The following is a 23,810-nucleotide window of genomic DNA, read 5'->3' on the forward strand; positions in this document are numbered from 1 at the left end:
AGCCTGTCTGATTTTTGTTCCTACATGCGTGTGCTGTTCTTTTGTGCTTCTCCCTAGTAGTAATAGTAATGATAAAGCTAAGACAGTGTTGGGATGCGTGGCAGCCTCACTTTGTAACCTGCTCCACACCAGCAGCTATAGGAGCCAGGCATGCTGCAGAAGGAATAAATTAATTCTCCATTTCTGGACCAGCTGTGCAGCCACACAAGAGATCCCCCCTGCCAGCATGTCCTGACACGTCTGGGCCTTTGCTTTAGCCCACCATGTGTGTGAGCAACGATTAACTTTGCTAAAGATCAGTCATGGATCAAGGCCAGGGTGGGCTGGAATCTCACAGGTGGGTGGGGAGGGAAGAGAGCAGGGCAAGAATAAGAGAGTGGAAAATCCTTTATTACATAGAGTTTCTTTGGCTGCCTTCATCCTGAGGAGCTGGGGTTTGTGCTTTGGCTCTAACAGCATTCCCCGCACCGCATTCCCATTACAAAACCTTTCTCGGGGGTGGGGGATGTGCGGGTGGATATTAGTGTACTCAAAGTGCAGCGACAGCGTTGGTGGGAGACAAGCTAGTCAATACAAAAGGGGAAGAAAGTAGGTTGACGTGTGTTTCAAGGGGGCACAACAGTATCTTAGCAGGAATCAAGCCATAGCATGCTCAGTGCAAAGTCTTTAGGCACACCGAGGTGGATCTAGGTCAGCAGCCTGTAGCTGGATGAATTTATCTAAAATCAAACAGGAGGTGGCTGTTCACACGGAGTCAGGGGCAGAGCATGGCAAGCACCGCCCTAGGTCACACATCACTGATAGCTGTGAGAGCTCCAGAAAAACTTCAGCGTGATGTTCAGGCTGCTGAAGCTTCCCCCAACAGAGAGAAAGGCCCTTCTGCACTAGGAGTGCACCACGGCAGGCCAAGCGGGAGCTGCTTCACTCAGGGAGGCCCCACACACAGCTCCCTCTCTGAGGGCTCCAGCCAACCCCACCTGCTGGTGACGGCTCCTTGAAGCTTTTTATTTTAGACCCTGTTAAATAACCCCAAACTTCCTGATGCTGTGAGTTGATGCTCAACGAAGTAACGGCTCCCGATATCCCTGGAGCTCATGCTGCCGGCCTGTGGCTGCCCCCTTACTGCCCGGTGAGCAGCCCAGGGGATCCCATGGCTGGTGCCATGGGGCCCTGCTGCAGTGAGCTGGGGAGTGTCAGTCAAGAGGCAGGGCTGGCCGGGGAGCTGCAGCACCATTCACAGTCACGGAGAGACAGGAGCAGTGGTGGGCGTGTGGCCCTTGCGTTAGCTCTGAGGAGCTGGCTCTGCCACCCTGAGGCAGGCTGGGCACTTGTGGACTGCACAGGCCAGGCACCGCTCAGCGTGAGTCAGGGTGGCAGAGCGAGGTGCAGGGCCAGGTCGGTCCCTCTCAGATCTCCAGTTTCTTCTTCATCTCCATCCTGTAGATGATCTGGTAGCCATCGTCCCAGGCGTAGATCTGCCGCTCCTTGGGGTTGTACTTCATGCTGGAGTGAGACCCATAGCGCTTGGGGAAGTACACCAAGGCAGCATCCTCAGGTGTCATGGTGCCACTGACATCAAAGACGCACTGCACGCGGGAGCGGCTGGGCAGCCTCGTGTTATACACCACATAGAGTGCCCCGCAGATGACAAAGGCACTCTCAGCGTTCTCTCGGGGGCATGGTGTATCCCACATCTGCTCTGTGTCCAGGGAGACAGGGTCCAGCTTGGCCAGGCAGATGTTCTTCTCATTCTCCCTGGTGGCATAGATGGCCCATAGCCCTTCCTCATCAGCTGCTATGTCGATGTAGTTGAAGGCGGAGAGACCAAAGACAGGTACCTGCTCCTCGACTGGGAACACGGAACTGTCCACAATGGTCTTATTGGCCAAGCTGAACTTGATGACCTGGAAGGTGCCCTGCTGCCGGATGTAGTAGAGATGCCCCCCATACACCAGGTGCCCGGTGCCCACCCAGCGGTAGGGCAGCTTGATGCGGGCTGCCTTCCGCGTGGCAGAAAACAGCGTAAACTCCCTCATCCTGGGGAACACATAGACCGTATCATTGCTGGAGCCATCGAAGACATAGATCTTCTCCGAGCTCCCCACGGGGTCCTTGGTCCACAGCCCAGCACTGCTGCCAAATTTCTTCAGGATCTTCATGGCTTTCACCTGGGAGATGGTGTCACTGCAATCTGTGAGGGGGCAGGAGAGCCCGTGAGAACCAGCCCCCAGCAGCCAGCCAGAGCCCCAAGTGCCTTCACACCCTCCCTGGGCACCTCAGCACAGGGGCTGGGGACCCCCCCAGAGGGAGAAGCACTTGGGAGAAGAAAGGGGGGGTCTTTAGCAGAGAATATTTAGGGAGGGCTTTACTTCTGAGTCCTTATGGCAGGAAATCTGAGTCCTCCTCAGTGACACCTACAGGTGCACTGAGGTCAGCCCCTGACCTGAGCCCTGCAAATACAAATTACTCTTCATTTCCTAGCTTGCTGCCTCAGGGTTTGGTACTTTTGCCTAGCACAGTTGTATGTGGGCACCTTCCACAGAAAATCCACAGCAGTTGTGCAGTGGTCTCCCTGGAGCTCCTGGCTCTCTCTCTGCTTGGGGGTAGCGCTCCGCTCAGGATCGGGGAGGGCTTGGTTTTAGGGGGTCTCAGGTGTGAGGGAAAAAGGTGTTTGTCAAACAGGAAGGTTTTCCTGCATTTCCCAGACTCTGGATTTGCCTCTGGAAGTTGGTTTCCCAGCTTCCCCCAGGCCATGAGAACCAACCATGAGGGAACTCAGCAGGAAGGGCCCTGTGGGTAACGTACTGAGTCCCTCGAGCTGTCTACCTCAGGCAGATCTGCGTCAAGCTGCTGGATCCTGAGGGACAGCAGCGACCTTACTATGGCCACAACTTCCAGAGTCAAACCTGCTGTTTTTTCCTGCCTTGTATTTGGAGCCTGGCTGGAGTCACCAAGCAGCATCGGCCACTTCGTAGGTCCCTAACCAGGCCAAATTGTCTGAAGTGCTCAGCCTGCTGCTCCCCCTGGGGCTGGCTTTGCCAGGGACTCAGCACCCGGCCTGCCTCCAAGAGCTATGCTACCGGCAATCTCCAAGAGGCTCAAGCAAAGCATCAAAACAGACCATTTTTGAAAACTGTGGCCCAAGCCTCTTTGTTTATGAAGGAGCCTGAACCAAACTTCCCCATCCCTTTAGCCATTCCAGTGCTGCCGGGAAGCAGGCACTGATTTGTTCGGGCAGCTGGGTGTGCTTTCCCTGCTCTGGCAGGCACCTCAATTCTGATGCTCAGGGAACTGTTTGGACTCATGTTGTAAATCTCTATAGATCCCTTTCAGTCCCTGCATGCAACAGTGCAGGACTCCTGGGGGCAGGGCAGCTCCATGGTCCCTAGAGTGCTGCATGCCCAGGGATGGAGGGCAGGGGAAGACCACGGAGCATGAGTGTGTCAGGAGATGAAGGGAGCTGCCGCAGAACTGGCCACAGGACTGGGCGAGCCCCTCACTAGCACGCGGCAGGAGTCAATGGAGAGCACAAGGAGAGCATGGAGCAGGCTTAGGCTAATCTTGCATTCAGTGACAGCTGAGCTCAAGACCCCATTGTGCTAGGCAGTGTGGATCCTAGGAGACAACCCCTGCCCCGCATGTGGACAGTCTACAGGGGGTCTAGTGACCTCATTGCGCAGATGGGGAGCTGAGGCACCGAGACATGATGTGACACACAGCAGAGTCCGACCTGCACACAGATCTCAGCCCAGGGACTATCCACAGAGCCAGTGGGCCAACAGATCCGTCCGGGGGAAAATTTTGCCTGGGGAGGGGTGGGCAGGACAGTACTCCAGCCAGTGGCTCTGTACCTACACAAACACTCCTCAGCAGCTCCCTGTGGGAGCGTCTAGGCACCGCCTGAGGGGCATGTTGCTGGCTGGGGGAGACGCCTGCCCTCACCTGTCAGCTTATCATACTTCTCGTTCTTCCTCTTCTTGGCTGTGGAGACCTGGTTCTCCATCAGCTTCTCATCCACCTCCACACAGGGAGGAGCGGGGTTCTGCGTCTCTAGGTAGTCCACCTCGCGCTCCAGCCGGTCCACCCGCACTGCCGTATTCTCCACCTCTGTGCGCAGCCTGTCCTGCTCCTTCTCCATGTTCTCCAGCATTGTGATCACCTGGTTCTTGAATTCGCGTAGCTCGGTGGAGTAGCGGCTGCTCTGATCATGCCACTGGGAGATCCTTTCCTGGGGGGTGGAAGGGCGAGGTGCTGGAGCCCCTATTGCCTTGAGGGGGCTAGTGCAGAGTGTACAGGGGGCAGCCCTCTCCCTTACCCTGGCCGTCTGGGCCTGTGACTGCCATTCTCATGGGTCATGCAGTGACTGGCAGCACTGTTCGCATGCCTGATGGCGCGTGCCTGGCTTCGCGTTACCCTCAGCCCTGTCCACGACACCCTGGAACAACAGCCCCTATCCTGCTCTGAACAGTAATGGCTGGAGGGCAGTTTGGAGACACCCGCTGGCCCCAGCTCTCCTGCAGTCCCCTAGCCGGCCACCCACACACGTGGCTCCTGCTCCTACACTCATCTCAGCCCTTGCACTCAGCACGTGTCCTTCCGGCTCCTCTCTCCCACCCGCCTCCTCTTTGCTCACAGCACTGTGGGATGGGGCCCTTTCACCCAGCCGCCCCCCACAGCCAGTGTTAGCTTTGCTTTAAGCTCAGGTAAAACAGCATTGACTGAGCAGAGAACCACGCTGTGAACGCGGCAGGTTGGGGAAATGCCTGAGCCAGGCCTGGCCCTGCTCCCCTACAGCAAGGAGGGGAGATGCAGAGACTTGCGCTTACCTCCAAGGCGCCAAATCTCCTCTCCATGTACTCCATGAACTGCTGCTGCTGAGCACTGATGGCCCCCGCCAGGAGCAGGGCAAGGAGGAGGCCGAGCCTTGGGGCCATGGCTGGCCTGGGAAGGCAGCGCTGCTCTGCCTAGCAGGGTGGATGAGAGCCGGCGCGCTCAGTGCCACGCTCGGAGATGGGCTCCAGCTCACGGCTTTGGAATGTTTGGACGGTTCCTGGGGGCGGAACGCTGCTTCATTCGCTGGCCTTTATTAAATCCAGATGGCTCAGAAGAGGGGCTGCTTGGTGCCAAAGGAAAACAGCTCCAAGCGCCTTAACCCCTTCGTGGTCTGGGAGCCAGGGATAGAAACAAAAGACTACACCCCTGTCCCATTTGGTTTTCCCAAGCATTGGTGCTGTCTGGCTTCTCAGGAGGGTGGGAGGCAGGCTCCAGAGGGCTCAGCCCAAGTTACAGTCATTACTTAGTTTATGCAACGTGCAGGTTAGCTGCTGATTTTAGCTCTTCCCATCTCCCCAGGGCTCTTGTTGGTCTCCCCTTGCTATGCTGGGATGGGGCTCAGTCTGTCTAGGCATGGCACATGTGTGCCTGGTTCCACACCTGTGTGCCTTAAGATGGAGCGCAATCCTTACCACAGAGCCTTGCTGGGCGGCCTTGGCTGAGTCACTAACTCCTGGATAGACAAAGTCTGAATAGACAAAGGGTGGGAGGGGAAACCGAGGGACGCAGCGGAGACGTGACTTGGCCAAGATTGTAGAGCAGGTCAGCAGCAGAGCTGGGCACAGGGCCAGGTACTTCTCTTGTAAGCTGGGGACCGTGTTCTGTGTGAAGCTGTGACCCCAGCCCCCTCCCTGCCCCTCAGCACAGCTAGAGGGTCCACAACAGCTAGCGGTGGATGAAACACTCACATAGTCTTTGCAGGAGGGGTGGGATGTTTCCTTTCAGGGGCTAACCTCTGTCACTGGAATTCCTGGCCCCTGCGCTCTGAGGGGAGTTAAGCAAAACCAGGTGTGTCAGTGGCAGGCAGGGGGCTGTGCAGGACCTACTCCAAAGGAAACAGAGCCAGGCCTGCTAAGATGCTGCTTGCAGGGAAAAGCTGGCTTGTTACTGACCAGCCCTTGGCACCAGAGTGTCAGCTTCGCAGGGATGACGGCCACAGGGCACCTCAGCCAGCGACCCCATCTCTGCAACATCCCAGCCTGAGCCTGCCGCCAGCACACTGAACATTGGCCCAAAGGGAACACTAATAGTATCTGATCTAGAGCCAAGCCTCAGCGCTAGGATGGGGTGTGGTGGTTCCCCAAGACACACTGCGCCGGCGGGGCGTGCTGGTTACCGTCACAGCCAGGGGCTATTGACAGTAATTATAATATTGGCACTTGGCAAAGAACAAATGGTGGGAGCCTTCTGCAGAGCTCCAGGACTCAGCCCCACACTGCTCTGCTCCCGCTGGGATACCTGGCAGATGGAGCCTTGGAGCTTTCTGGCTTTCCCCACACTCAGTGCCCAGTGGCCTTAGCATGGGCCACGAAGGGGGCCAGGAGTCCCACCGGGGCCTGCCTGAGCACAACTAGTGAATGAAGAGCATGAGGACGCTGTGTGCTGTACTCCATAGCTGAGGGAAGAGGAATCATAGAATCATAGAATATCAGGGTTGGAAGGGACCCCAGAAGGTCATCTAGTCCAACCCCCTGCTCGAAGCAGGACCAATTCCCAGTTAAATCATCCCAGCCAGGGCTTTGTCAAGCCTGACCTTAAAAACCTCTAAGGAAGGAGATTCTACCACCTCCCTAGGTTCCAGACCCCTAATCATTTTTGTTGCCCTTCGCTGGACTCTCTCCAATTTATCCACATCCTTCTTGTAGTGTGGGGCCCAAAACTGGACACAGTACTCCAGATGAGGCCTCACCAATGTCGAATAGAGGGGAACGATCACATCCCTCGATCTGCTCGCTATGCCCCTACTTATACATCCCAAAATGCCATTGGCCTTCTTGGCAACAAGGGCACACTGCTGACTCATATCCAGCTTCTCGTCCACTGTCACCCCTAGGTCCTTTTCCGCAGAACTGCTGCCTAGCCATTCGGTCCCTAGTCTGTAGCTGTGCATTGGGTTCTTCCGTCCTAAGTGCAGGACCCTGCACTTATCCTTATTGAACCTCATCAGATTTCTTTTGGCCCAATCCTCCAATTTGTCTAGGTCCTTCTGTATCCTATCCCTCCCCTCCAGCGTATCTACCACTCCTCCCAGTTTAGTATCATCCGCAAATTTGCTGAGAGTGCAATCCACACCATCCTCCAGAACATTTATGAAGATATTGAACAAAACCGGCCCCAGGACCGACCCTTGGGGCACTCCACTTGATACCGGCTGCCAACTAGACATGGAGCCATTGATCACTACCCGTTGAGTCCGACAATCTAGCCAGCTTTCTACCCACCTTATAGTGCATTCATCCAGCCCATACTTCCTTAACTTGCTGACAAGAATACTGTGGGAGACCATGTCAAAAGCTTTGCTAAAGTCAAGAAACAATACATCCACTGCTTTCCCTTCATCCACAGAACCAGTAATCTCATCATAAAAGGCAATTAGATTAGTCAGGCATGACCTTCCCTTGGTGAATCCATGCTGGCTGTTCCTGATCACTTTCCTCTCATGCAAGTGCTTCAGGATTGATTCTTTGAGGACCTGCTCCATGATTTTTCCAGGGACTGAGGTGAGGCTGACTGGCCTGTAGTTCCCAGGATCCTCCTCCTTCAGGAGTGGGGCTGGGGTAGGGTGAGATTCACAGAGAAAAACAGAGCTTAGGGCATTGCTGTGGCAAGGTGCCCCTGGCTGATTAATCTATGTGCAGCCATGCTGCTGGGCCCCATGCAGCCTGTGACACAGAGTGAGCAGACACCCAGCCCCAGGACAGAGCCACACGCCTGTCCTGGCCCCATTGCACTGCAAGACAAGAGAAGCTAAGCTCCTCTGGTGCACAACCTTGGCCTTTAGCCGTTCTGTTGGAGTCAAAGCCAGGCTGACCACCCCACTTCCCTGCTCTGCCAACTGCGCCAGCCTGCAGCACCCCGCTTGGCTTGCTGCTCATGCTGTCGCTGAACTGATCGCTGCCCTCTCCGGCCGAGCAACCCTCGGACCCACATCTGCCCACTGGCAGCTGGAACTGAGGCACCAATTGTTTGGTTTGGTGACCAAAGAGGAAAAAAAATTGGTTAATTTCAAACCAGCCTTGACCTTTCTTCTCATTGAAATGAAAAACAAACCCAGCCATTGGGGACCCACAAACTGCATGGCCATTTCCACACTGGGCTCAGGGCAGGGTTCTAGCTTAAACTAATCCCTGAATTTGACCCAAGTGCCACAGTTTCAGTGCTCCCAAAAATGGATTTTTTGGGTGAATTTACTGTCCACCAAAAAGATTTTACTCAACTCTGCTTACAGTGGCATCCTGGCTTCTCCCCCACCCATCTGCTTCTTACCATCCCTGCCCTGAAGGCCTTAAGGTCCATGCTGTCTACATGTGGACACCAGGAGAGCTGCTGTAATGGAAAGTACTGTCTCTCCCTCTGGAGTGTGATCCCCTGTCCAGGCAGGGGTGGGATGGAAAAGTCACACCTGAGACACGCTCTGGGCTGTACTAGGATTGGCCAGGGTGACAGAAGTAGCCCTGTGGTGTTGCACAACCACTCTGGTGTCCTTTGCATCCATTAGTTTGTTTTTACTCCCTATCAAAAACCCTGTATGGGGTGGGGAGGGGGATGATTATAATAAGGTTTGTAACATAAAACTGCCTCTGGTTAACAGACCCCAGGTGCAGTGGCAAGCTCACCCAGTGCAGAAAATCCATGTCTTCCCAGGGCTCTGCTGCTATTTAAAGCACCGGAATTAGACCCGGGTCTCATCTGTGTCAACAATACAGCCCCATTTTCTGCAGCTTGGGCTCTTAGCTCGCTCTGTATCCAAAGGTTTATTGCACCATCTAGTGTCTCTACCCAGAGCCTCACCCAAGACACAAATCAGACTCCAGAATGTGTGGAGGCCTACAGTCAGCCGTATTTTGAAACGTCCAGGGCAAAACATTTGTAGCAAGAGGGTGCCTGAATCTAGGATTTGCTCTCCCCCTTCTTTGGGCTGGATTATGAGTCCAGTGCCTCACTCCTGGGCAACGTGGGCATGCAACAAGCTGACTGGATATTTTACAGCCAAATGCCACTCACTTGGGACTGTGTAAACGATGGCACAAGGTGCATGGCCCTGGAGACTGAGATGTTTGAATTGTTGGACATAGTGCAGGGTTCATCTCTTCACTTGTTTCTCTGCAGAGAAGTCCGTGCAGGGAGGATATGGGGGCTCTCCCGAAGAGGGAGCCTAACTAGTCACTAAGGAGCTTGCTGCTGTTTCTAATTTTTGTACCCACTCTCTGTGTATTCATGAATGCACACAGATCACCTTTCATTATCTAGTAAATACCTTCAAGAACTCCTGGAGGACAAGTAAGGTTCCAGAGGACTGGCTAAGGGCAAACATAGCACTATCTTTAAAAAGGAGAACAAAGACAACCAGGGAATTATAGCCCAGACAGCCAAACTTTGATACCCAGAAAGCTACTGGAACAAATGATTAAACAATCGGTTTGTCAGCACCTGGAGGATAATGGGGGTTATAAGGAACAGTCAGCAGGGATTTGTCAAGAACCAACCAACCCAATTTCCTGCTTTGACAGGGTTCCTGGCGTAGTGGATGGGGGGAAAGCAGCAGTTGTGATATATCCTGATAGGCAAACTAGGGAAATGTGATTAGATGAAATGTCTATAAGGTGGGTGCACAACTGGTTGAAAAGCCAAAGTAGTTATCAATGGGACAGCATAGCGAGCGGGGTCTGGCAGGGGTCAGTCCTGGGTCTCCCACTATTCAATATTTTCATTATGACGTGAATGATGGAATGGAGAGAGTGCTTATAAAATTTGCAGATGACACCAAGTCAAGAGGGGTTACAAGCACTCTGGAGGACAGGATTAGAATTCAAAATGATCCTGACAAATCAGAGAATTGGTCTGACTTCAATAGAGACAAGTGCAAAGTACTTCACTTATGCATTTGAGTTTTCCTTCCTAACTACAAAATGGGGAATAACTGGCTAGGTGGTACAGCTCTGGGGGTTAGAGTGGATCACAAATATGAGTATCAAGGTGATGTAGTTGTGTAAAAGGCTAATATTCTGGGGTGTGTTAACAGGAGTGTCACATATAAGACATGGGAGTTAATTGTCCGTCTCCACTCATTCTTGTGGGGCCTTAGCTGGAGGACTGGATGCCATGCTTTAAGAAAGATGTGGACAAACTGGGAGAGTCCAGAGGAGAGCAAAAAAAGTGATAAAGTTTAAAAACCTGACCTATGAGGAAAGGCTGAAACCTGGGTATGTTTAGTCTTCAGAAAAGAAGTCTGATAAGTCTTCAAATATGTTAAGGGCTATGATAAAGAGAACGGTGATCAATTGTTCTCCATATCACTGAAGATGGGAGAAGTAGTAATAGGCTTAATCTGCAGCAAGGACGATTTAGGTTCGATATTAGGAAATACTTCTAACTGCACGGGTGGTTAAGCTCAGGAATAAGTTCCTAAGGGAAGCTGTCGAATCACCGTCATTGGGGGTGTTTAAGAACAGGTTGGACAAACACCTGTCCGGGGTGTGTGCGTGCGTGTCTCTCTCTCTCTGACTTGCTGCTGCCACAGTGCAGGAGCTGGATGATGTGATAACCACTCAAGGGCCCTTCCAGCCCAACATTTCTATGATTCTAACTAGAAAATATTCCTCAGAGCAAACAGAATATGAAAATGTAACCCTGTGTGAATGATGGACAGACAGGTCAGTGAGAGATCATGTGAGGCACTTATAAAACACACAACCTGCCCAGAACTGTTATCACCCCAGTCAGGCTGCAAATTACATGGTAAAATGTGGACTAACATGAGTGTGCACACTTTGCTCCTCTGGGAAAAGCCAGGATCAAGTGGTAGGAACAGCCAGAGGACTTGGGGGACGAGAAGGGAGGTATGTTTCATAATTGCCACTGTTCTATTGAACAATTTGAAAACAGCTGTTCCTTTAAAAGCTTTTGCAATAGCAGAATGATGTCCCCAAAATACTCACCTTGGAAGCCCAATAATCAAAGTGGAGTCTTGTCATGTGCTCTCTGATGATTTATTCGTCGGTCTCTCCTCTTTGCTGCACTATGCAGGCAGCTCTCTGGGGAGCACTCAGCTGTCTACATCAAGAGGTCCTGGGTTTAGTCCTCAGATGACCCACCAGGGGCTTTGTTACACAGACCTACTAAGGAATCCTCTTCTGGGTTTAAAATAAAGGCTTTCCCAGTGACTTCAGCTTATTGTGGGCTATGCCACCAAAGCAGCACCATTGACTTCAGTGAGCTTGCAGGATATCAGGTTAATCACTGCTGTGGTCCATGGCAGCAGCAACCAGAATGTCACAGCTCAAGGGAAATGCTGGCTTCTCCCTTCTCATGTGGTTGTTCACTCATACTCAGAGTGCTAGATTTTTCAGAGGTGCCAAGTGCCTGCAGCTCCCATGGACTGCAGCTGGAAGTGCAGCTGCTCAGGAACTCTGAAAATCAAGCCCAAGGTGCCTCCATGCCAAGGGAGCCCAAAGCCTTCACACATAGTTACATATGTAGCATGACTGGGATGCAGCCAGCCAGCCACCCAACTTGCATCCTAGCACACCATCCTAGCTGTGAAAATTTTGGCCAAGGATACCAGAGCACTTCCCAAGAGTTACACAACACCCTGGGCTTGGACCCATACCATCAGCTCTGAGCTAGCAAGAGCTCGTTTTTTAACATCTAATCCTGTAAGCAGTTTGGGAGAGGCCCCAGCTGTGCTTACTAGCGAGGGTGTTTTGCTGCTCACTGCTGGACATGTAGAACACAGAACTGAGCAATGAGCCTTGCTTGGTCAGATAGAGGGTGCAGCTGGCAGCTACAGCTGTCTGAAAAGGGGCAGGGCTCTGCATTTATCCTAGATAGTCTCAGAAACGGCCAAGTGAATAGAGAACAGAAAATTAACCCTTTTATTGATGCATTGCAATTGTTCTACATTTTTTACCATATTATGTAGAAAATACTTAAAATACAAGCTACTTTGTAAAACCAAAGACAAACACTGAATCCAAAGATAAACTGTGTTTTCACAATGGACCCTTTTCCCATATAGTTAGTATTAAATTTTTAAATATCTATATTTCTTTTGTTAAAATGATTTTTACATACCCCCTAAGTACATCGGCAATACAAACATAGATCAGTAAATGTCAGAAACTACCTGTATCTAGCGGCTTTAAAAAGGAAGAGCACAACCATAAAAGAAAGTTAAATTTCACACAGTAACTAGCATATCAAATACATTTAATAAAGTAGGAATTCCATTGCAATATCAAGGATTCAAGCAGAAATACTAACATTACATATAATGTACTGCTACATGTAGTGAGATAGATATATTTCAAGCTGAATCTGAAATCACACATTATAATAAAGTTTAGCAACGAACAAACAACCATGTAGACATGCGGCACCATTCATAAGTTTAAATAAAAGAGAAAGCAGGGCTGTGCCAATCCTGTCATTTAGAAGCAATTTAGTTCCACATACTTTTTAAAAAAAAAAAATTGCTGAATCAGAGGTAAATTACTGCATCAGTCAACTAGGTGCTAAGCAGAAAAGCTCTGAAGTTACTTCTGCAGTAGGGAATCACAGCTGTGAATGCAAGTCAGAGAAAAGGAACAACTCACATTAAACACAGCTTATGAATCACAAGAATGAATCTAGTTGGGAGGAGTTATCTAGAATTCAAAAGGTGAATCCCAAATTCCAGCTAATTGCTCATAGTTTAAGGAAAGGACAAATGTATGTTCATAAATAGCATGTCTGGTTACACACTATGCAAACCAGCGGTGACAGTTGTTAATGCTTCACTGGGGCCGCATGGGCTGGAATGCACTGGGATAAAGGCTGCACCTCCTCAGAATTGACTCTTTAGTGTACACTTGATGGGGCAACACACACTGTGGGCCACATTTTGACGTTACACCACTGTAAATCCAGCGATGAGATCAGAATCTTGCCCTGTGGGGGTTTTAAATGGTGCGTATCACAATTTAAGTTGGATGTACCCTAGCTGTTCGTATGTGACATCTCGTTTATGCAGGTCCCATCTGATCCTCCTTTTTCCAGTGCTGAGGGATGTCTGAATCAGTGGAGGAGATGAGAATGTTCTTAGTAGATAAATTTGGCAGGTTTTTTTTTGTTTAAACTATGTAAGAGGTGCTGGTTTGTTTAGTTTCTTTTTAAACAAAGGCTTTTCCCCAGTTGATTAGTTCATTTTGTTAGAGGCCTTGGTTATTGTTCTCTTCTTAAGAACTTGCCAGGAAACACTTTACTCTCTGAAATTGGGTGAAAAGTTTTCATGTAATGCGGATGGTGGAGTTTGTTTGCCTTGTGAAGGAAAGGCACAACTCTGTATCCAAGAGGTATCTGTCTCGAGGGGAAGTACTAAACACAAGCCACAATGTGGACAAAATAAGGAAGTGATTGGCACTAAGTGAGAAACAGTTGGACAATGTTACAGCAACACAGAGCATCGGCACCACCAGTGATGGGAAGTGTAGGGATTGCTCAGTTATCCCCACATTTTGAGGAGTGCTGTGATGGAAAGTACACTAGGTGATCACTTCTGGTTAGTGATGTTGCTAATTGCTCCCATCCAGTTCCAAAGTCCTTACTATGAAAGCGACACCAAACCTCTTACAGCTGATCAATTTCAGACCAGCCTAGACCTTCCTATCCCAGTAATGTGGAACTTCAGAACTGAATTTCTGCCCCTCTGGACACTGTCATGTCATGCACCAGTCGTAGAACTAGACTATTTTCAACTTGGACAGAACTGGGGTCAAGGCTGCAAAAACCTCTTATTGCTGCAGTAAACCACTACTCAAGCCAGTTCGTTATCCACTGGGCCAAGATGCTTATCTCGGTACCGAAAGTCACGCAATAATTCCTAGTTCGACAGGCCCAAGGAAACAAAGTGTAGTTTCAAAACCACGTGGGTTACCCAAATGGAGTATTCCTCATAACACTAGTGCTATAGTTAATAAACCTTCCCAACAGTTCCACATTAGCAGGTGAAATATAATTTTTTTTAATGGTATTATGTTATGTGCTTTACAGCAGGCTCTCTTTGGTATAAATATTCTGTCACCAAGCTAGCAATATCTTACAAGAAACGTCTGCTAGTAACACAGGGGAAGGTAACATCACACTCTAATCTAATAAAGGGATTAAACATACTTCATCACTTCTGCAATATCAGACTAAATATTCCAATGCATTCCCAGCACTACCCTATTCGAAATGCACCGACAGACATCTAACAGTATATGTGCCATTTCAAGGAAAGCTTAAGGAAACATCGCTTCACTCCAAACAAAAATGTAGCCTTTTATGTTAGCATTAAAACTGAGAACAATGCATCTATGCAACATCCTGCTATTCTTGCTATGATAAGCTTAGTGAATTGCTTCAATTCGATGGGGGCTTGCTGGTCCCTCATAAGGCAAGCTCACTGTAAACTCTATTCACACTACATCATTTAAGGCACTACAATAAGGGGACACATCAAACAACTCTTCATCACACATACCTGTGCAAAACAAATCAGAAGGTATCCTTTTCTCTCATGAGGTTCTACTTTCTCTCTCTCAGTGCTACAGTGATGAGCTCTAATGATTGCATTAATTCACATACATTCTGACGTATCATTTTGGTTTAAATACAAAGGATACATCAATTTCATCCCCAGGAACGTTTAAGATTTAGACAAACACTAAGTACAGAGTTCAAGTATAATCACTACACATTTTGATTACAAAGACAGAACATTTGGGGTTAGCAGGAAGTTTTGCTTGTTATATTTTTTCCCTCTAATCAATATGTACATATTTCATTTTATGTAAAATATTAAAACACCACCATTACAAAACTTCTAAAATAGTTTTAAATTCAGTAATAAATTTTAAAATCTGGATTCCCTCCCCCCACCCCCAATTCCTACATGCACTTACTGTATGCAAGTCTTAATAAGAGCGCTTTAAAGCTGGTCGCTAGCATACCCAGGAGGAGAGGCTCACCGGAGTATAAAAAGCTGTACATGTCATTATTTCACTGTATTTCAGATTGTTCAGCTCCCTCCTAAATAAATCATGCAAGGAAAAAGATAAAGAAAATAAAATAAAGAAAAGCCCTGTGCTGCTGTGAAAGGAATCCAGCTCCATTGTAGGGCCAGTGTCTAATACTCCAAAGAAACCAAACTCAAAAGAGCAACACAGCACTATCAATTTTCAGCGGAAGAATACAGCATTTTGGCAAAGCAGTCATTTTGTTATACAGGGAGATTTTGCATATAACTGAAAAACTTAATTTAATAGCTTCTGCAATGATAAAAATCCAGCTGCATTATGGCTATTCAGACTTTACAAGACAATAAAATGAAGATTTCATGGTTTAAATGGATTTTTGAATATTAGGTTGCTAGTACAAGATAGCTGCCTCTATCATACCCTTAAACAAAGCAGGAAAGTAAACAAAAAATGTTGACAGTGACAAATAGAGATGTAATTGCTTTTGCAGAAACAGTAATCTACTAGTGAGAAAATGAATTATAGAACAAACTTTAAAATATTAAGTTGAAGTTTGAAATCTGCTCTAGCAACTTACTGAAATAAATGTGCATTATATTTTTAGTGGCAATTCGGATTTGTGCAAGCTGCTAAAATATAATCTGCTAATCTGTTTAAATTATGAGTTAAAAAAATCAGCATTTGTCTTTAAAGTCTTTGTCATTTGTCTTTTCTCCTCCAATTACCATAACATCAGAATAGCTTTAAATAAATTGGACTGTGACCTTTTTAAAAGCATCTATAAAAATTAAGTAAAAGTTTAAAATCTTAATCAATGACGCTTGTACTGGTACCAACAGATGCTGCCCAGTTAGCGACTGAATTCCCCAAGCAGAGACATTGTCAAACATGGTACATCCAGACTTAGAGGAGACTACGAGAGTAGAGTCAACACCTGAAAACCTCCTTTGACTCTCCAGGCCTGTAGCAGAACCCAGCTCTCCCCAAAGTGGGCTGCAATTACTGCAAACCCTACCCATCAAGGGCAGCCCCCGAACTACAAGTATGAGTACTGGTTGATCTTCGTTGGGCTCAGCGGGTATCCAGCATAAATAGCAGATCCTCGGGAAGCACCAATATAGGACTGAGTAGCAAACTGATGTTGGTACTGGGCAGGTGGGACATTGGCAGAAGTCAGCAAGCTGGGCCCAACACTCACTGGTACCTGGTGGACAAGTGTGCTAGGGTGGGCAGCATAGGTGGTGTGCCTGGAAGAGCCCTGAGGGGAGAAGAGATGAGCGAGAGAATTTGTGGAGCCCAGTGTTGTAGCGGTGCTCGGAGCATAGGTGTACATGTGGGGCTGGCTGGGAAGATGTGTGCTCGCTGTAGCTGCTGCCAGGTGGGGATGAGCTGGGCTGCCATGCTGGAATGTGTAGGGAGCCTGAGAAATAGCTGATGGGAGGGGAGCCACATATGCTTGCTGCCTGCGTGGAGCTGGATTTCCACTTCTCTCCTGCGAGGCCAACACTGGTGTCGGCTGGTTCTGCAAAGGAGAAAAATCAGTGAAGTGAGTGGGCACCCCCTATGTGACGCCTGCTGTGGGGGGAGGAAAGCCAGCTATTGGCGGGCCCTGCACTGGGGCCGTTCAAGCACTCATGAAGCAGGGCTCATAACGCTCTGCTGCAGGTGCCAGGAGACTGGCAGCCTGAGGAAGGGCAGTTCTCACTGATTACAGAGATAAGTGGGACAGTTACCGGGGGCAGAGGTGGAACCGCAGCCCTTCCGGTGCCATGGCCAAGGCTCCCATCTGGCCGTGCCTGGGCAGACGCAGGGAGGCTGCTCGAGTTCTGGATCCAGCAGGCAGGGCTGGTTGCACAGCAGTCACCTTCGGTGCAGCTGACGAAGGCAGAGTGGAGGCTATGTGTACATGGGGCCAGAGAAGCCTGGCTGGAGGTGCCTGGCACTGCTCTGTTGTGTTCAGAAGATCTGAGCTTAAATCAAACACGAGAGCTAGGGGCACCAGCTGAAGCAAGGCCAGGCTCAGGCCCAGAAGGGAATGTGCATATAGCTCATCAGGGCCATCTCTGGGCTGGCACCTGATGAGATCTGTGGGGGGTGGGGTGGGAGGCACAGAGGAGTCCTCCCTCCAGAGGCTAAGCCTTAGTACCCCCTCGTACTGGCCCTAGTACCCCCAGCATGGCAAGGGTAGGATCTGTGCACTGCTTGGCCCCCTTCCCTGACACAGGAGAGAGCACAGGTTTTATGCCATATTCAACCATCAAGGACTGAACCAGAACCAGCTACTTAATGCCAACAATGAGGAAGCAGCTATGGCCCTTCTGACACTGGTAACCAGCCCTCTTCCCCTCCCCATAACACAGGGTCCAGTATGACAATGTCCCATTTGGTATTAACAAGCCTCAGGGACATTCCGAAGCCAGTAGAAGACAAAGCAAGAGCCACATCCTTGCTTACCTGGCTAAGGTTGAGTGGCTGCACGCCACCAGTCACCATGCGAGGTGGCCGGTAGCCGGTTGGTGTTATACAGCATCCCGATGACTGCCCACTCACCGATGCCACTGGTTTGGTCTTGCTGACGCTACTCAGAATGCCTGAAAAATATGAGCAGGTTAGTCCATTCTTCTCCAGCTCATTCCAGGACCTCACCAGCTTGTGTACCATCAGCAATGAGGGGGTCCTTCCCTCGCAGGGTCATTTCTCTAGTTACAGTGTCATACTTGGATGAATCAATAACATGCCAGCATTTCCCAGAGATCTGAGTAACATGCTGCGATCGGCTGCTGCCACCAATAACCCAATGGAAATCCTTTTATACTCAAAAAGAAAAGGAGTACTTGTGGCACCTTAGAGACTAACCAATTTATTTGAGCATGAGCTTTCGTGAGCTACAGCTCACTTCATCAGATGTTTACATCTGATGAAGTGAGCTGTAGCTCACGAAAGCTCATGCTCAAATAAATTGGTTAGTCTCTAAGGTGCCACAAGTACTCCTTTTCTTTTTGCGAATACAGACTAACACGGCTGTTCCTCTGAAACCTTTTATACTCAGTGAAACTTAATACAGACCCAGATTTCTAGAATCTGAGGGCAGCAGCTACAAGCCAGCACAGAACACTAGCTGCTCACACCTAGTCCTGGCTATTCTGACAAAGGAGACAGTGCTGTCAGAACCAAGGATAGGTACAAGGACTGGGCTGGAAGGTCCTGTCTTTGTCAGAGTGGGCACCTACCTGAGGCTTGCGTGGTGACAATGCAGTCGGCCAGTTGTGTCTTCAGAGGTGGGACGATGATGGTGCGGGAGCTGGAGCTGTCGGCCGCTCCCCTGGCAGGCAGCTCCAGCGCTCCTCCAGCACTCCGGACAGCAGAGAGCGGATCGCTGGTGTAGGGGCTATTGAGGGAGGAGTCTGAGTCTGGGGAGTCATTCACAGTAACATAGCTGATGACATTGGATCTCTGCTTCATGCCCAAGCTAGGGGAGAAAACACACCGTACTCATTTACCCTGGAGTGCCCACAGGAAGCACCCTCGGCCCTACCATGGCACTCTCCCCTTATCCAGAGCTTTATGGTAATTCAAGTTAGTGGAAAAGCCAAATTGCACAGCAGCTTGATGGGATGTTCCGTGCCTCACATCAGAGATTTCTCCGCACAGATTTCTTAGCCCAGCCTGACAAACCTCTCTGCATGAGTGTTTCTTTTCTAGCCTTTTCTACTCTTCTCCTCCCATCAGCATCCTTTTGGGGGCAAGGCTGGACGTGGGAGTGCGCAGGGCGAAATGCTATTAGCTCTAAAGCCAGACTCTCTACCTTGCAGGCTTGTATTTGCTGTCCTCCTCTTCGTCGGTATCGCTGCGGATGGTGATGACGCTGACGGGTGGGCTAGGCGTGTCTGGGATTACGATGGGCTGGTGCTGCTCCTGCACTGGAATGAGAGCATTGGAGGAGGAGGCCGCACGAAGGGGGCTGCTCCCGATCAACGAGTAGACTTGGGAAGGCATGGCCTCCAGTGCAGCGGTGGGCCTGCAGGAAGCAACAGGGCAAGACAAGGAGACTGTTCAGTGGCCAAACCACGCTGCCCACCCAGAGACAGACAGACTGTGCCAGAGCTCATCATGGCCTGGGGCCAGCAGGAAAAGAAAAGCCCCAGAGCGGACATCCTGATAGAACTCAACACCCATCAGGTCAGGAGAGAGCCAGGAAAAGTCCCACCGCACAGTGACGCAGGGTTAAATGGGTGGAATTCCCCTCAGTGCAGGAGGATCTCCTCTGGTCCTCCATTGTTCAAAGCCCAGACTGCGTACTACGTAATACCTCGAGGCCCTGACAAGGGCAGGGCCCCATTCTGCTGGCAATGCACACACCCGGAGACAGTCCCTGCTCTCCCATTGCAGTGAAGATTGCCTGAGGAAGGAGTTCAGCATTCAGCCCTTAGCTGGCAGCTCACTAAAAACAGTTACAGACAGGGCCCCTATGTGAGCAAGATGCTAGCACCCTGGGATCTGCGCATCTCCCCCCAGTGTGTCGAAGGGTCAGCAGGGAGGACTCCTTACTTTGCTGTGCTCTGTGCTGGCTGTTTGTTCTTCTTTGCTGCGAGGCCGCTGCTCTGCTGCTGCCTAACAACGTGAGCAACTCCAACATTCAGAGGCTGTGCAGTAGCTAGAGCCACGTGGTTGGTCAGTAAGGAGGGCTGCTGCATGATGGTGCTGTACTGGTTTCCATGGGAATGTGCGTTCCTAAGGGGGAGAGAGACCCAAATGCTGACTGGGCTGCAGGCACCACAGGCATGCACAGTGCAGGGCAGGAATGTGGGGAGCGGCGCCCTCACGCAGCTCTGTGGGTTTGCACTGGCTCACATTCCCACTGGATCGTCAAGCCGGAAGTGGCTCTCTAACACACTGGTTCAAGCACTGTGACGTTTCAGATGTAGGCTGCACATTTCAATGGTACTAGCCCTAGTCCTGACAATGGTGGCACTGGCATAGGTGACATGGAAGCTGTTAATGCCGGAAACACTTCCCTGCTACAAATTATGCCATCGTGTCACTGGGCTCAGAAGCACCTCTGCGTTAACACAGACCCTTACCTCCAGTCAGCTAACTGCTGGTTGCTTCCAATGGTCTCTGGAATCACAGCTGTGGGCTGAACAGAATTGTGCAGTGCAACCCCTGGAAGTTGCTGCCAGGTGGAAGGTAGCAGGATCTGTTGGGTCCCTCCAGGCCAGGCCTGCTGCAAAACAACAAACAGAAAGAGGGACTTGGCTAAGCTTCAGCTTCCAAGAATTGGGACAAAAACTCTTCCAAACAACAGAATCAGCTGTGCAGATTGTTAACTTGCAGAGATAAAGGTATACAGTTGCACTTCCTCCCATGGCCTCACTACAGGAAGAGAACAAGAAAACCAGAGAAACAAACTTCCTCAGCCAGTTTGTCCACCTTTTCTATCACAAACCGTCACCTGGGGAAGAGGATAGTGTTTAGACTGTACTGCAGAAAGAATGCCAGAAAGCGGGTAGACTACATCCACTGGGATACTAGGGGCCATTTCTGCTGACCACCTAAGAGACCATTACTAGAGAACAAGTGCATCTGGGATGGTTCTGAGGACAATAAAATGAAAGACTCTTCAATGAAGTAGTTCAATTTGGGAGCCATTTAGCCCATTCAGCAGCTGTTTCACAGAACACCTTGTTTATAGTGCTCAAACTGAGGAGAAGCAAAGGCAGCAGAAACCTCTCTGCTCCTCCGCAATCTCTTCTCCAGCAGTGGAGAGAGGGAGTGGGGTAATGGCAGAAATGCCAAATCCCTGATTCAAGCACTGTTACTGAAGTGTCTGGGCTGCATTTTCAATACGTTTTCATAGTTTACAAAAAGATTCAAACTGATTGAGGAAATGGAGCAAAATGCAGGTTTCAGTAGCCTAGATAAGTGGAGTCCAACACTGGCTTTTTGCAAATGAGTTCATCTTGCTCACATGACCCAGAAATAAAAATCTAGTTACAAATATGGACTTTCTACCACTTGGATTGAGTTGCTGAAGGAAATAAAACAGTCAAGATATTAAAAAAGGAAAAAAAAAAAGCATCTCTTGCTGTGTTTGTCACAGGTGAGATGCTCAAACTCTACCCACTTTCAGCTCATGGGGATACTGGATAGATTGGTAACATGCTTCTGCAGTACAGTAGCTCTATGATGTAGAGCGCACACGGTTCTATTTCTTGCCGTTTAAACTGCAAAACCACAAACACATGCTGTTTTAAACAAAATATTTCTGCAAGTAACAGATCCACTTATTACAAATACTGGTTCCAACAAGAAGCCTTCAAGCAGATAACTGCCAACACCTCTGCCAACATAAGCAGAATAATAAAAAAAAGAGAAATATGTTAAAAGTCACGCCATGCGTCTTTCCAAAAGCCAACACCTGCACAAGACAAAGCAGAGAGTTTAATATAGAGCGAAATCTAACTTCCCAAGGGGAGGCAGAAATCAGGCCTTCCAAGCGACGAACTGTTTTGACAGAGGAAGGACAAAAATAGGCAAAGCTTAGCAAATGGCTATTGCAAACGTAAGTTAAGAAGCAAAGAGAGAAAAGTGTCGGAAGCACTAAAGGTGAGCAATTTGGGCTAAAGGCTCCGGGAAACCAAATGGAAATATCAAATTCTCTGGAGAAAATTTAGAATCCAGGCTATTAGTTTGAAGACAGATGGCTCTGGTCTCCTCCTGAGGTCAGGGGAGTGAAGTGCCCAAGTCCACTGCACACACATAGAAGAGCAGATCTAATTGGCCTGTTAGCTCAGAAACCCAAATGCACTTTGAAAGTGTCACCAGTCACTTAATGGTGCCCATGCTCTGCTACATCCACCCCTGCCATTTTCAATGGCAACCCTTCAGCAAGCAGAACTGGAGAAGAGGTGGAAGAGAGACGATCCTTTGGGTCCTTTCTGAACAAACCACTGAGATCCACCAGAACCCACTTGCCTGCCTTTTCATCCTCAAAAAAGGGGAGCATTTAATGTTGTGGCTAGTAGCAGACATTCGAATGGCCAAGCTTAAGTCACTAGTCACAGTAAGGCCAGAGCTCCGGCTTGAGCAAAAGCCACCCCAAAACGAGTCTCCAGCTTGGGTGAAAAAAATGCTAATAACTTATTGCCACAAAAAGACAAAATGGTTTATGTAAGAAATGGAGTGCGCTTTGAAAGACATGTGAAGACAGAAGGACTTAAAGTGCATTGTAATGTTTCCATATGCTTCACTGATCTGATTCTGGGGTTTTAAAATGACTGGCATGTGGCATCTGCAGGGTCAATTCTGATGCAGATACCAGACAAATTCAGAGGGCAACAATTTTGAAAGCACAGATTTTAAAACCAGGTGCACCCCCTCTCACAGCCCCTGTCAGTTGGGCATTTAGCTTAATCAGAACTAGCCTGAGAAACTGCTGCCATCTAAAAATATAGAGCTCACCTTTAATTTCAACCACAAAATGTAGTAAGAACAAAAAGCATCTGTGGGAAGCAACATCTTTCTTTGGATGATGCAAGCTACCAGTGATTGGTTATAGATAATGAAAGGTCAGAGAATTATTGTCAATATTCAATGAAGGTTAAGGTTTCTTGATTGCTAAAGCAATAAATTAAAAAGCACTTGCTATTATTAGAGGTTTTAACCTGAGCTTAAGCACCTGAAACAGTTCTACATGCAAAGAAGCTTTAAAACAAAAAAATGCAGCTAACTTGCCAACTGGTTCAAACTCTGGCCATCCAGGTACCTGTAGCAGAGTCAGCCTAAAAGGCCTTTTTCTTTTTTTCAACAATTAAAAGGTAAAGATAGGACAGTAAGCAAAAGACAAATAGGATTATCGCTCTTCTGAGCTTAGGAGAAGAGCTTTATAATACTAGACTAGTAAAGAGCAACAGTCAATGGATCTGGATTCTTTAGAGCCACACTAAACATCAGAGTCAGACAGTGCGTCAGCAATGTTGGGGAGGAAAACAAAAAGACATTAAGATGTAGCAAGAACACAGCCACAAGATGGCACATGCTTCCATGCCCTCTGCAAGTCTAAGTTAAAACAAAAACTCCGTTAGTGAACACAATCAAGGGAGGCAATTACCAGTACTGCAGCCGTCTGTTCTACTAGCGCTGGCCGGCCGGCTGCGCAGTTCAGAGTAAAGGGCACCGCATACTGCGGCGTGATGGTGGCTACTTGAGGATGAAGAGTTGCTACCATTAGTGGTGTACAGCTTCCCTGAAACGCAGATTAGGCAGTGAGTGAAACACACGTCCTGAGACAGGTTAACTGGGTTCAGCAATGGGGCCAGAAAGGCTCTCAACCTATTGGTACTAACAACGCTCTTCAATGTCTCACAGCAATCAAATGTATGTATTCAAACCACTACTCTCTCTGATCCTCCAGGTGGGCTAGTGTGAACAACTGGCAAACGTTCCTGAGGGGAACGCGAGGGACACAGGAACCAGCTTCACAAAACTGGTTCAAACTTTATAGTACCTTATTCTGGGTGGATCCTAGATGTGTGTATTCCAAGCCATCTCTTGTATATACTGTATTGGGCCATAATGATATATGCTGCACCACTGATGTAATACATCATGTATAATCATACACAGGCTATTTCATGTTCAGTATTCTTGGGAAAGGATGAACTAAGGAACTTTAATAATCTTAAAGTCACCAGGGTCTTTAGATTACTAAAAATTAACATCAATCATGGCGAGATTGCCAAGAAACAAACCTAATCCATA

At 48.9% G+C, this 23,810-nt stretch overlaps 2 protein-coding genes across 4 annotated transcripts in view; both read right to left on the reverse strand.

Moving 5' to 3' along the window:
* Positions 1-372: 372 nt before the first annotated feature.
* OLFML3 (olfactomedin like 3) lies at positions 373-5,027 on the reverse strand. Its single transcript, XM_073320086.1, has 3 exons — positions 4,827-5,027; positions 3,943-4,228; positions 373-2,191 (listed from the first exon to the last, which is right to left on the reverse strand). The coding sequence occupies exons 1-3, from the start codon at positions 4,932-4,934 to the stop codon at positions 1,407-1,409; spliced, it is 1,179 nt and encodes a 392-aa protein (XP_073176187.1). The 5' UTR covers positions 4,935-5,027; the 3' UTR covers positions 373-1,406.
* Positions 5,028-11,913: 6,886 nt separating this feature from the next.
* The window catches only part of HIPK1 (homeodomain interacting protein kinase 1), a 35,719-nt gene continuing 23,822 nt past the window's right edge, over positions 11,914-23,810 (reverse strand). For 2 of the 3 annotated variants that reach the window (XM_073319634.1, XM_073319636.1), the window contains 7 exons: positions 23,161-23,295; positions 20,132-20,274; positions 19,599-19,781; positions 18,856-19,068; positions 18,281-18,519; positions 17,505-17,641; positions 11,914-16,572 (listed from right to left, as the gene is read on the reverse strand). In XM_073319634.1, coding sequence (XP_073175735.1) covers positions 16,087-16,572; positions 17,505-17,641; positions 18,281-18,519; positions 18,856-19,068; positions 19,599-19,781; positions 20,132-20,274; positions 23,161-23,295 — 1,536 coding nt within the window. In that variant the 3' untranslated portion in view covers positions 11,914-16,086. The remainder of the gene's footprint in view (positions 16,573-17,504; positions 17,642-18,280; positions 18,520-18,855; positions 19,069-19,598; positions 19,782-20,131; positions 20,275-23,160; positions 23,296-23,810) is intronic. The other variant, XM_073319635.1, reaches the window with a different exon arrangement.

Source organism: Lepidochelys kempii, chromosome 21 (assembly GCF_965140265.1).
Source record: "Lepidochelys kempii isolate rLepKem1 chromosome 21, rLepKem1.hap2, whole genome shotgun sequence".
NCBI classification, from domain to species: Eukaryota; Metazoa; Chordata; order Testudines; family Cheloniidae; genus Lepidochelys; species Lepidochelys kempii.